The sequence below is a fragment of the Urocitellus parryii genome, chromosome 15 (assembly GCF_045843805.1).
Source record: "Urocitellus parryii isolate mUroPar1 chromosome 15, mUroPar1.hap1, whole genome shotgun sequence".
Taxonomy (NCBI): Eukaryota; Metazoa; Chordata; class Mammalia; order Rodentia; family Sciuridae; genus Urocitellus; species Urocitellus parryii.
The window spans coordinates 11,605,879-11,619,715 of record NC_135545.1 but is presented as its reverse complement, the minus strand read 5'-3'; the positions used below and the strand labels follow the sequence as shown (position 1 = coordinate 11,619,715).

Below are 13,837 nucleotides of genomic sequence, written 5' to 3'. Positions count from 1 at the left end.
CATATCTAATAGAGGTCAATAAACGGACCAAGTGCAATTCGTGAAGCAGTTCCTAACACACAATGAACTGGGGAAGGCTCTCTGTGCCACCAAGTGCGGCAATCACAAATCACGCCATGGACGGAGGCTGGGCTCCAGATTTGCTTCCAGCCAAGCAATTTTGCAATCCTGCCAAAGTCTGAGCCAGTTCATAATGGAAGGAATGACACCTCTCACTGTCCAAAACAATTCTCAAAACAAAATCTGATCTTACTTTATCTTTTTTTTTTTTTTTTTTTTTTTTTTTTTAGAGACTGGGGATTGAACTTAATAACTGAGCCACATCCCAGGCCTTTTTCTAAACTTTGTATGTTTTAGACAGGGTCTCACTAAGTTGCGTAGGGCCTTACTAAGTTGCTGAGGCTGGCTTTGAACTCCTGATCCTCCTGCCTTAGCCTCCCCAGCTGCTGGGATTCTAAGTATGCACCACCGCGCCTGGCTTTACTTTACCTTTGAAAATAACTACATCTGTGCTTTTCAATATGCTTTTCCCAGCAGAGAGGGAAGGAAAAAAATGTGAGAGTATTAGGAAATAAATTACTTATAATAACAGATTATTTACTTCTTGTAATATTACTTATTTATAAAATTGCTTATAATAATACCTCACATGTATTAAGCACTCTGTGTTGCCTGGCTCAGTGTGGCTCACGTCTGTAATCCCAGCTATTTGGGAGGCTGAGACTTAGGAAGCCAGCCTGGGCAGCTTAGACAGGCTCTGCTTCAAAATAAAAATAAAAAGGGCTGAGGTTGTAGCTCAGTGGTAAAGCACCCTAGGGTTCAATCCTCAGTACCACACACATGCGCGCGCATTAATTCACTTTGTCCTCAGAGATCTAATGAATTTTTTTCCTTTCATTTCTCATACTTTCAAAACTGTAAAAATAGATTTCCAGTATATCCTTCATCCACTTTTTTTAAAATATTTTTTTAGTTATACATGGACACAATATCTTCATTTTGTTTATTTATTTTTGTGTGGAGCTGAGGAACGAACCTAGTACCTCACATGTGCGAGGCAAGTGCTCCACCACAGAGCCACAACCCCAGCCCCCCCCAACCACTTTTTTCAAATAACTTCTTATATAACCATAATACTATTATAAAAATAGGAGATTGGCACTGCTATGATAATGTTAACTAATTCACATTTAAATTTTTGTTAATTATCCCACGTATGTCCTTTTTCTAGTTCAGAGTTTGATTCAAGATCCTACACGGAATAAAAGTGCTCTGTCTCCTTGGTATCCTCCAATCTAGGGTAGTTTCCCAGTCCTTCCTTCTTTCATACCTTGATAATAATAATAATAATTATTATTATTATTTTATTTTATTTTTATTGGTACTAGGGATTGAACCCACTGAGCCACATCCCCAGCCCTTTTTATTTTTTATTTTGAAATAAGGTCTCACTAAATTACTGAGGCTGCTCTCTAACTTCCAATCCTCCAGACTCAGCCTCCCAAGTCACTGGGATCACAGGTGTGCACCCAGCCCTTGAGAGTATTTTGAAGAATACTGGGCAGGTATTTTGCAAAATGTCTCCAGTTGGGTTCATCCAATGCTTCCTCATGACTAAGTTCAGGTTATTCATTTGGGGCATGTGTCAGCTTTTCATCACTGTGATCAAAATACCTGACAAGAACAATTAGAGGAGGAAAAGTTTATTTGGGGCTCACAGTTTCAGAAGTCTCAGCCCATGGCTGGCCAACTCCATTGCTCCCAGTCTGAGATGAAACGGAACATCGTGGTGGAAGGGTACAGTGGGGGAAAGCTGTGAGCCTATGACAGCCAGGAAGAGGGGGGACAGAGGAAGAGGAGCCAGGGACAAGATATAGCCCAAAGCCACAGTGACTGACTGCCTCCAGTACTGACGGTTATCACTCAGTACTCAGGCGTCTATTCAAATTAGTAATCTGATGAGGTTCAGATCTCATACTCTAATCACGTCACCTCTCAACATTCCTGCACTGCCTGACACGTGAGTTTCTGAGACGACACTCAAATCCAAATCATAACAGGGCAAAAATACCACAGAAGGGATGTGTCCTTCTCAGTCCGCCACAGAAGGAGACTCAGCATGCGACCATCTCCCGTTGCTAGTGATGTTAATCGGTTAAGGTTGTGTCTGCTAGTTTTCTCCACTGTAAAGTTACAGTTTTCCTCCTTGTAATTAATAAGTGTCCTGTGGAGAGATACTTGAAGACTGGGCAAATATCCTACTCCTTATCATATTACTTTTACCCAATCAATAATTTTTAAAATTCATTGATGACTCTTACCTACAACGATGATTACTGTGGTGTTAACCACATAGCGATTTTCCATTTCCTTCATTCCTTCTACATTTAGTCATTGGAATTCTACTGTAAGAAAAAGCACCGGGCACAGTGGAGCACACCTGTGATCCCAGGGAGCAGAGACTCAGGAGGCTGAGGCAAGAGGGTCACAAGTTCAAGGCCAGCCTCAGCAACTTAGCAAGACCCTGTCTCAAAATAAAAAGTAAGAAAAGGACTGAGGATGTAGCTCAGTGGAAAAGCACCCCTGGGTTCAATCCCCAGTACAAGAAAGAAAAAGAGAGAGAAGCTATTCCTCCTCCTTTTACTGATTGATTCAATTATCTATTTCCACCAGAATGGACTCATGGATATTTATGGGTTATAATCCATTACTATCATTATTTATTATGTTATTCATATTATACCTGAATTGGCTACTGGGGCTTCTTCAAGATGACTTTTGTGATCTTTTAGTATCCCCATTATTTTTTGAGCAGTTCCTTGCTTTCTGACACTACAATATATTCTAGGCTCATCTTGTACTTTCTTACCCCAGCCCTGAAATCAGTCACTTCTACAGGGAACCCAGGTTCTTTTCATGGGAAAATGCTATTTTACAAATAATGGGCAATACATACAACCTTTGCTAGTGGCTGCCATTACTTCTAGGCTCTCTAATGGACAGAGCTGGGAAATAACAACACTAATGTATGACATTTTACAAATCAGGTAAACGAGGCATAAATGAGTTAAGTTGGCTAAAATCACAAAGCAAATTTATAGTAGAACTGGGAAACCAAAATAGTAATAGATGTACCGCAACTCCTAACAAGTAACTTTTGTTGTTGTACTGTGGATTGAACCCAGGGGCACTTAACCGCTGAGATAAGTCCCTAACCCTTTTCTTAACTTTAATATTTTTTTTTTACTATCTCCATATTACTTCCTGAGCCCTATAAATTCCAAGAATATATTTTTACTTTTTTTTTTTTAATTTTGAGAGGATCTTTCTAAATTGCTGAATTGGCCTCAAATTTGTGATACTTCCACCTCAGCCTCCCAAATTTCCAGGATTACAGGTGTGTACCACAACTAACAAGTAACTTTTTTACAAATAAATACCTTTTAACAAAAAGCCCCATACCTAATGTTCCAGCATAGACACCATTTTTGAAAAATAACTAGAAGTCCACAGTAATAATCACAATAATAACCACCATGTACTGAAGGCCTGGCTGCACTCACAGTACCTCCTATATTCCTCAGAACTCTGCGAAATGGAGACTATTCTTCTCATTTTACTCAAGGGAAATCGAGAATCAAGGAAGCAGAGGGTCTTTTGTCTAGTTAAGTGATGAAGCCAGTCGCTAACCCCAGGTCTATCTGGATATAAAGGCTATATTTATTCCACGTATCATGGTTTCCCAAAACTAATTTTAGGTGAAACATAAATTCACAAATTTTTTACCTCAGTAATTACCTCATTAAGTTGTCTTAGTGGATATTAGAAAAAGATCTAAGCATGGATCAAGCTGTAACTTCACAGATAATATCACACAGAATGAGACTGTTTTGTAAAATAAATTTAAAGGAAATATATGAAATAGATAATAGTTGAGGTGGTATAAATTATAGAAAAAAATCATAAATCCCAGTGGCTCAGGAGGCTAAGGCAGGAGGATTGCAAGTTCAAAGCCAGCCTCCGCAAATTAACAAGGCCCAAATTAACAAGAGAAAGAGAAAATCATAAAGATAGTCCCCAAGTGCCTGAGGTTTGGAAGACATAATACGACAATTCCAAGCAACTTCATTTTCAGCTGCATGAGACTAGCTTTCATGTAGGGTCATGATAATAACAACAGACTAAGGATCTTGGACCTGGGTTTAACATTAGCTTTGTGAACTTGGGCATTTTGTTTGCTGTCACTGGGGCTCAGTTTCCTCATCCAAAAATAAAAAGAAATAGTGATTTAGTTCATTATTATAGCCCTTTGAAAGCAATTTGATGAAAATGCCAAGAACCATAAGACCAGCATAATGGCTCACACTGGCAATCCCAGCTACTCAGGAGGCTGAGGCAGGAGGATCACAAGTTTGAGGCCAGACCTAGCAACTTAAAGAGGCCCTGAGCAACTTACCAAGACTCTGTTTCTAAATAAATAAATAAATGGGGCTGGGGATGTAGCTCAATGCATGTAGCCCCATCCAAGTACTCCCACGTTCCATCCCAAGTACAGAAAGAAAGAAAGAAGAAACAAGAACTGTTCTTAAATTTCCACTAGTATTTCCACTTTGGGAACTCTCTTCCAATGAGAGAGATTTTTATTCTCTTTCCCAAGAAGATAATCCAAAATTTAGAAAACGTCGTAAAAATGAAAAACTTTTGTCAGTGTCTAAACATAAAACAACCTAAAGATTCAGCAATGGGAAAACAGTTAAATAATTTGGAAAACAAATACTTGTTGCAGTCATTAAAAATATCTATTATGGGGCTGGGGTTGTGGCTCCGTGGGAGAGCACTTGTCTGCCCTGTGTGAGGTACTGGGTTCGATTCTCAGCAGTGCATATAAAATAAAGGTCCATCAACAACTAAAAAAATAAATAAATTCTAAAAATATATCTATTATGAAGATGAAATAGCATCGTGCTTTATGAAGGGGGGTAGAAATCCGTTGGTGTACTATGATCATCCCTACAGAATGAAAACCATCTATAGATCACACACCAAAATGCCAACAGTTAGGAAGAACAGTGAGTTTTTTTTGTCATATCTCAAAACTTTCTCCAATACAGTCGTATTATATTTAGGATGAAAATCCTCCTCAATGAAGGGATTCAACTAAACGGTCTCTAAGATTCTTTCTTGCTCTTATATTGTGTGGGGTTTTTTGGTGGATTGAGGAGTAGAGGTCATGCCCAAGTGAAATATGAGGAAAGGGTAGCCAGCCGAGGCTACGCCTGTTTACTTTTACAACTCTCTAAACAGCATGAGAACATTTGAAAACTAGCACTTGGGGAAATGATGTAACACCCTCCATCTGTGTAGCAGAAAGGGCACAAGTCTGGGAAATAGGAACCTGAATTGGACCAGACGATCTCTAAGAGCCCTCTCCAAACTAAATTGTCCAGCCACTCATTTGAACAAACGTTTACCAAATGCCTGCCGTGTGCCAGGAGCAAAGTAGCTGAATGACTACCGAACTGTTGGTTCTAAGTCTAGTGATGGAGAAAGATTTTGTTTTAGGATCAGCATAACAAAATTTCATAGACGGAGCAGTGGTTTAGACAACAGAAATTGATATTCTCACAGTTCTGGAGGTTGGAAATCCAAGGTCAGAGGTTCTACAGGTTTGGTCTCTTCTACTTGGCCTGCAAATGGTTGCTGTCTTAGTTTGGGCTGCTATGACAAATCACCACAGGTTGAGTGGCTTATCAACAACAGGAGTTTATTCCGCAGTTCTGGAGGCAGGACTTCTGAGATCAGAGTGTCAGTATGATTAGCTTCTGACAAGGGTCCTCTTCCAGGTTGCAGAGAGTTAGCTTCTTGTGTCTTCACATGACAGAAAGAGTGAGAAAACCCTCTGGGTTCCCTTTTATAAGGGCACTAATCCCATTCATGAGGGCTGTACCTTCATGACCTAATTATTTTCCAAAGACTTCACTTCCTGATACACTGAGTATTGAGATGTCAACATACGCACTTCACGGGGACATGAACATTCAGTTCATCATAGCCACCTTCTTACCGGATCCTTGCAGGGCCATTCCGCTGTGCACACACACTCCTGGGGTCTTTTCGGAGTGTCCAAATCTTATCTTCTTAAAAGGACATGGCTCAGTGAGTTAGGGCCCACCAAACAATCTTATTTTAACTTAATCACCTCTTTAAGGACCCCCATCTCTAAAAAAACAGACATTCAGAGATACTGGAAGTTATGAGTCTAAATCCCAGTGACTTGGGAGACTGAGACAGGAGGATCAAGAGTTCAAAGCCAGCCTTAGCAACAGTGAGGTACTAAGCAATTCAGTGAGATCCTGTCTCTAAATAAATACAAAATAGGGCTGGGGATGTGGCTCAGTGGTCGAGTGCCCCTGAGTTCAGTCCCCAGTACCCACCCCCCAAAAAGACAAAGGCAACAGGAAATATTGCTGTACAGAGTGCACTCTGCAGAGGACGTATCCTCTGGGCTCGGCACCTTATTGTTTTGATTCCCTTCGCTAGCCCCTCCTCTGAGAGCTGGTGAGAATCTCAAGTCTATAAGCCATTATCCTTGATTCTCAGAAAACTATTTTAAAGCCAGGTGTAGTGGCGCAAGCCCATAGTCCCAGCCATTTGGGAGACTAAGGCAGGAGGACTGCTTGAGTCCAGGAGTTCAAAGTCAACCTGGGCAACACAGTAAGACCCTGTCTCAAAAATATATAAATTTTAAAGCTGAGCACAGCGTTACACGCCTGTAATCCCAGTAGCTCAGGAGGCTGAGGCAGGAGGATGGTGAGTTCAAAGCCAGCCTCAGCAAATTTTCAAGGCCCTAAGCAATTTAGCAAGACCCTGTCTCTCAATAAAACATAAAACAAAAAGCGCTGGGGATGTCATTCAGTGGTTAAGCGCCCCTAGGTTCAGTCCCCAGTAGCAAAACAAAAAAAGATAGATAGACAGATAGATAGATATTATCACAATAAAATCAGCTTGGATAGAGGCCAAAATCGGAGTGTATTTGTTCCAGAAGAACACATGCAAATACCATCCTCTTATAGTTTGAGCTGGAATTGTGAATCCAAACACAGTAATTTGGAGGTCAGATGGGAATCTTGGTTAATGGAATAATGTGATCCTTGCTTTCACTCCTGAAGTCATGAGGATTTGAACGTAGGGGACAAGGAGAGGGTGTACAGTCCTGATAACCCCTGACCTTTGTCCTCTCTTCCATCAGAGTCCTTTCTTCCTTCACCAACCTTCAGCTCAGCTTTTCTCTAAGCCAGATTTTAAAACTCTTATTCTTTATCCATTTTAAACACTCCTCTCTCTTGAAGAACCCTAGATCCCCAGAGCAAATAAAGAGATGAAACGGAAATTCTTGACCTAGGTAGCACAATAGGGGGTTTCTGTAGGCCCCTTCCCTTTCCGGTGCCTGGAAGTGACCTGTTTCCTTCCAACAGGGGTCGCCAGAGGCCACAGGGACCAACGCCAGGCTTCTGGGAGGAGGCTCCTGAAAAGCAGCCAAGAATGTGAGTGCAAAGGTCAGTAACTCAGCATGGACACAGCCCTGGCACCACAGTGACCCCAGCTCTCTCCCTGGAGCCCCTCTGAGAGCAGGGCAGATGTTCTCCAAGCTGACCTCAGCATCCAAAACACGCAGCACCCTTGCTGGCTTGCTTTCTGAGCTTCGGGCAAGAACTGGACTCCTCCAAGGCCCAGCAGGGAGCTGGCCAAAATTCAGGCCATCCTCTTCCCCTTCCTCTTTACCCCCAAAAAATCTAGGACTGTCTTCCAAAAGGACTGTCACATTTTCCTGGCTTTCCAAAAGCATCCTAGATCCTATTTTCAGCCTCACTGAACTCACAAGAAAAAAATGAAAACAGAGGTAAAATGATTTGCCCAAGGTATAGCAGCCCTCCAAAGATAATGCCTACGTGCATGAATGATTCTGTCAAAATAAACCCAACTATTATGTATAACTATAATGCACTAATTAAAAAAAAAAAAAAAAGATATTGCCAGGCTCAGTGATGCACGCTTGTAATCCCAGTGACTTGGGAGGCTGAGGCAGGAGGATCACAAATTCAAAGTTAGCCTCAGCCATTTAGTGAGGCCCTAAACAACTCAATGAGACCCTGTCTCTAAATAAGATATTAAAAAGATCTGGGGATATGGCTCAGTGGTTAAGCACCCCTGGATTCAGTCCCTAGTACAAAAAAAGAGATAATGCCCAGATCTTACTGTTCATTCTGTGATTTTCCCCAATGCTATCTCCCTCTAAACCAAATCTTTAGAGGTCAGTAAAACAGTTCAGAAATCCTGGTGTTCAAATAGCTGGAGGTTTCCAGCTGTTCTGCGTTGACCCCTCTCCCACCCCCACTGCAGTGTACAAAAGGAAACGGGAGGCCCGGAAGATGGCCTGCCCGGCTCCCTACTTTCCAACGCACCTACCCTCCTGTCTGAGCAGCAGCCTGTTATTTCAGATTGGTTCCTGAGAGCCTCTAAGAAAAAACCCATGACCGCGGCCGGGCTGCCAAAGAAGCGATGTCCCTGTGATCATTTTACAGTCAGCGTGAAGAAAACCAGTAAGTTTCAACAAACTGGCCTTCCTTAAACCAAAGTCACTCATGGGTGTCACAAGGGATGGAGCAGAGGCTGAGAACAGAAGAGGAGTGGAGGCCAGGAAAAGAGGAGTGGAGGCCAGGGAAAGCACGCGACTGGGCCCTGGGTCCTCAATGCCGACCTGTGAAGAAAGAGGAAGACAGGGAAAGCAGGGTACAGCCACCGGGTCCTGGAAAGGGTGAGCCAGATTCCTAGGCTTTAGGCCTTCGATGCTCATCGAAGTGGAGGGAGAAGGGGTATTAGGATCTGATCATTGATTTCTGAAGATGACACCCATGTTAGGGTCAACAGAATACGACTCCTCCCCTGCCTAGGAAGGCTGGTTTGGGTTTGGTTAGTTTGGGGGATGAGATCTTGTCTTGTTGCTCAGACACACAATCTCCTGCCTCAGCCTCCCTAGTGGCCAGGATTACAGTGTTGTGCCACCACACGAAACTAGTCTAGTAGTGTTAATAATTATCAAGAATGGGATAAATCTGGATCCTTATACTCTCTTGATGGAAGTGAATTTGGCAGTACCTATAAAAATTTTAAAGGAGTATACCTTCTGACCAGTAATATCTTTTAAAGATATTAAAGAAATTATTAAAGATACATATATAAACCAGATATAGTGGCACAGGACTGTAATCCTGGCTACTTGGGAGACTGAAGCAGGAGGCTCACAAGTTCAAGGTCAGCCTCAGCAATTTAGTGAGATCTTATCTCAAAATAAAAAATAAAAAGGGGTGGAGGTGTATCTCAGTGGTAGAGCACCCCCGGGTTGAATCCCCAGCACCAAAAAACAAAACAAAGCAAAAAAAAAAAAAGATATATGTACAAAAACTATAGTAGTATTTTTCTTGAAAAATAAATGGGGGTAAATGTTCATCAAATAAAATTGGGCAAATCTGCAGCTGTCAAAAATAATGAAGTAAATTATAATATATTTACTAGAAAGAAATTCATGATATATTAAGTAAAAAAATAAGTTTAAGTTGATTTGAGGGGCTGGGGTTGTGGCTCAGAGTAGAGCACTCACCTACCATGTGTGAGGTACCAGGTTCGACCTTCAGCACCACATAAAAATAAAATAAAGATAACTAAACCTATAACTAAAAAATGAATATTTAAAAAAATGTGAATTTGAAAGACCAATTCATAAGGATATAGGAGAATATATTCATGACTGTGAGGTAAGGAAGGATTTTGTAAACAGAATACAAAATGTACAAACCACAAAGGAAGAGATTGATAAATCCGATTTCATTGAAATTTAAAATTTTTAATTATCAAAATAATAAAATGACAAGCTACAGAGTTGGAGATGATATCTGCAACATATATAACCCACAGAGGATTCGTACTGCCAGGTGCCATGGAGCACACCTGTAATCCCAGTGACTCAGGAGGCTGAGGCAGGAGGATTGCAAGTTCAAGGCCAGCCTCAGCAACTTATCAAGGTTATAAGCAATTTAGTAAGACCTTGTCTCTAAATTAAACAAAAAGAAGAAAGAAAGAAAACAAAACAAAAAAGATTACTATTTAGGGGCTGGGGATGTGGCTCAAGCGGTAGCGCGCTAGCCTAGCGTGCATGCGGCCCGGGTTCTATCCTCAGCACCACATACAAAGATGTTGTGTCTGCCGAGAACTAAGAAAAAATAAATAAATGTTAAAAAAAAAAATTCTCTCTCTCTCTGTCCGACACCCTCTCTCTCTCTCTCTTAAAAAAAAAAAAAAGATTAGTATTTAGTACTGAGAATACATAAAACATTCTCACAAATCAACAAGAAGAAGGCAGGTAATACAATGGATAGGTTAAAAGAGTTAAACAGTCACTTCTCAGATAAGGAAATCCAAATAGCTAATAAACATGTGAAATGACACTCAAACTTATTATTGGAAAAATGTAAATTAAATTCCAAACAAGATTATCACTGTTTCATCAGCAAATTGGCAAAAACTTTAAAGTCTGACAAGTTTAAGTGTTGCCAGAGAGTAGAGCAAAGAAACTCTCAGATGCTGCTAATGGGAGTGTAAGTCGGTAAATCACTTTGAAAAACATTGATGGTTATTTTCTAAACTTTAAACTATATGGCCAAGCAATTTCACTCTCAGGTATATCCTCAAAAGTACACCAGGAGACGTGAATGACAATTTCATAGCAGCATTGCCATAACTACTCTAAACTGGAAACTGACCAAAGTCCACTGACAGTAGAATGAATAGGTAAGTCATAATACATTAGAATGTTATGTGTGCACACGCTTACACACACATCGGTGTGAATGTACAATCCCTAACAATATAAATAAATCTTGCCTCCATAATGTTGAAGGAAGAAAACAAGACACGGGGAGTAAGTACAGTATGTTTTTGTGTACTGTCTTTATTTTACTTTATTTTGGTAATGGAGATTGAATCCAGGGGCATTTAACCACTGAGCCACACCCTCAGCCCTTTAATGTTTTATTTAGAGACAGGGTCTCGCTAAGTTGCTTAGGGCCTCACTAAGTTGATAAGGCTGCCTTTGAACTCCTAATCCTCCTGCTTCAGCCTCCCAAGCTGCTGGGATGACAGGTGTGTGCCACTGTGGGAGACCAACCTCACACATGACTGAGTCACACTCCCCGGCTGGGTGCTGAGGCGCTCAGTGGAAGAAATGTGGCAGAGCTTTCCCCACCCTTCTTGGGTCCGAGGGTCAGTGTCTCATGCATGGATGTGTCTTGTTACAGCCCCAGGGGTGAAGCTACACTCACCTGTTCCTTTGTAATATAACCCCTTGCCCTGTTTAAGATAGAATCTTCCATGGAAGATTACTGTGCCCTTGGGTGTGGCCTACCCAGTCAACCTGCTGACAGTGGACATCATGAAGATAGACTCAGCCCCTTGAAACCTGACCCCTTGCTTCATTTACATAGCTTCTCCTCAATAAAAGGGGTCAGCGCGAGCTCTCTCTCTTTCTGCAGACCTTTAAGGTCAGAGGAGCCGTCACAGCCACCCCAAAGAAAAAGGTATTGTGTCTCTTGTGTGGTTATTTTGCGCAGCCCAGTTTAACTGGAGTGACCCCTGAGCCTTTTAGTCTCGAGAACAGAAACCCGGCACCCACCATGCCCAGCCATCACGAACCGTCTTATTCCATTTGGACTGCTGTAACCAAATACCATAGATGGGATGGTTATAAACAACAGAAATTTATTTCTCACAGTTCTGGAGATTGGGAAGCCCAAGATCAAGGTGTTAGTAGATTCAGGGTCTGCTGAGGGCCCACTTTCTGCTTTATAGATGATGGCTCCTAGCTGTGTCCTCACATGGCAGAAGGGACGAACCAGCTCTCTCGGCCTCTTTTATAAGGGTACTAATCCCATTTATGAGAGTTCTGCCTCTATACATAACTTTACGAATTTCTACACATGCATAATATTTTTTATAATAAAATATTTGTTCAAGGTGAAGGGCAAAGCAATACATATGGCATAATTTTTTATTTTTTTAAACTATTGTGTTTATTAAAAGGTTTGGGAAAATATTTGACAAACTTAATGATGGTTAGCTCTAAGGAGGAGGGTGTAGTGTTGAGGTTATAGGAAGCCTTTTGCTTTTTGCTGGATATATTTTTTTCATTTAAAATGTTTCCACTGTATGATTCTTACTCTTATAATTTTAAAAGTACTCATAATCCAGGTGCACACACCTGTAATCCCAGCAGCTTGGGAGGCTGAGGCAGGAGGACCTTGAGTTCAAAGACAGCTTCAGCAACTTAGCAAGGCACTTAGCAACTCAGCGAGACCCTGTCTCTAAATAAAATATTAAAGAGGGCTGGGGATGTGGCTAAGTGGTTAAGCACCCCTGGGTTCAATTCTCAGTATCAAAAAAAAAAAAAGCACTCATAAAAATTCAATTTTAGGGCTGGGGTTGTGGCTCAGTGGTAACGCGCTTGCCTAGCATGCGAGAGGCAGTGGGTTCGATTCTCAGCACCACATACAAATAAATAAAATAAATGTCCATCAACAACTAAAAAAATAAATTAATAAATGTTATTATTTGTACCCTAGGACACCGAAGGCACCACAAGAAGTCAAACAAGCATTTCAAAGCCTGCCGGCAATTTCTCCAACGATGTCAATTAGAAAGCTTTGCTCTGCCCTTGTAAGAGCTCTGAGATGAGAGTCTTCTCTCCACATTCAAATTCTCAGCCCAAAAGGCAGTGGACACAAAGCATGTTCTTATTCTTCCCCACTCCCTGTCCCCCCACCTCCACCATCATGCCAGTCCTATCAGATGGCACTTTTTCCAACATCATGGATTATTGCTCCCTCTAGTGCAGCCTCCTCTTGCCAGTCTTTTTCTGTGCCCTCCCTTACCTGGGCTTCAGCTTAACTATGTGAAAGGATCTAGGAAACCCCACTCTCCTTGCTGGTCTCACTTTCCATTAAATACCACCTGGGAAGTAGCAAACAGAAATCAATAAATGTTTTAAAATGTACTAGGTCAAAATCATTTCTTCTAAATGGGGTCTGACAACTCACATTGAATCCAGATGACTCACTTTACCCTGTTCACGCCCACCCAACCCGGATTCTCCACCTACTTCTCCCTGCCCATGACCCTCAATCTTTCTCCACTGCCCAACTTTTTATTCTTTCACTCATTCAACAAACCTTTCTGAAGTAAGAGTAGGTGGAGCAAAGCAGGTATAGCCATGAATCAGACATTGTCTTATTAAGGAACAGTGTAGGTTAAAAAAAGTCACAGTTTCCTAGCATATAGGCTGCCTTCAGTATTTATGATTGCTATCGTCATCATCAATAGCCATTGTATTCTGTGGGTTTCTAGAAGGATGGTGTGGAGGATCTCCAGTGCCATTCAAAAGAGCTTCAAGTTGTAAAAATGGGAGGACCTCATGGGGTTTTCTTAGTAAGGAAGTGAAATCACTATAAAAAGATTAAACTGGTGACCACTTTTAAGAATGAAGAAAGAGGGAAAATGTATTACAAGTATAGAGACTGCTTCCCCCTTTAGCTCTTTCCTCAAACATCGGGGGGGGGGGTATCAAGGAACACTCATCCAGAATCTGGTTTCTATCACCCCAGATGAAACAGAAGACTAAATTGGGATGCTACGCTTGCCTTATGAGAAAGTACATTTCAACTGGGTATTGAGTGGGGTGGGGCTCTATTTATGACACAAGAGGGCAAGCCCCTCCCTCTGGTAAGACAGT

General features: G+C 41.4%; 1 protein-coding gene across 1 annotated transcript; it reads left to right on the top strand.

The window, feature by feature from the left end:
• The first annotated feature begins 1,738 nt into the window (after positions 1 to 1,738).
• Positions 1,739 to 13,069, top strand: Cxcl17 (C-X-C motif chemokine ligand 17). The gene is made up of 5 exons (XM_026403694.2): positions 1,739 to 1,797; positions 2,849 to 2,907; positions 7,476 to 7,556; positions 8,499 to 8,600; positions 12,672 to 13,069. The coding sequence occupies exons 1-5, from the start codon at positions 1,739 to 1,741 to the stop codon at positions 12,767 to 12,769; spliced, it is 399 nt and encodes a 132-aa protein (XP_026259479.1). The 3' UTR covers positions 12,770 to 13,069.
• Positions 13,070 to 13,837: the final 768 nt, after the last annotated feature.

Coding starts and splice junctions, on each gene's coding strand:
- Cxcl17 (XM_026403694.2), top strand. CDS start 1,739: ATGGCTGGCCAACTCCATTGCTCCCAGTCTGAGATGAAACGGAACATC. Junction 7,557..8,498: donor CCAAGAATGTGAGTGCAAAG/GTCAGTAACTCA, acceptor CTGTTATTTCAG/ATTGGTTCCTGAGAGCCTCT. Junction 8,601..12,671: donor AGTCAGCGTGAAGAAAACCA/GTAAGTTTCAAC, acceptor TTTGTACCCTAG/GACACCGAAGGCACCACAAG.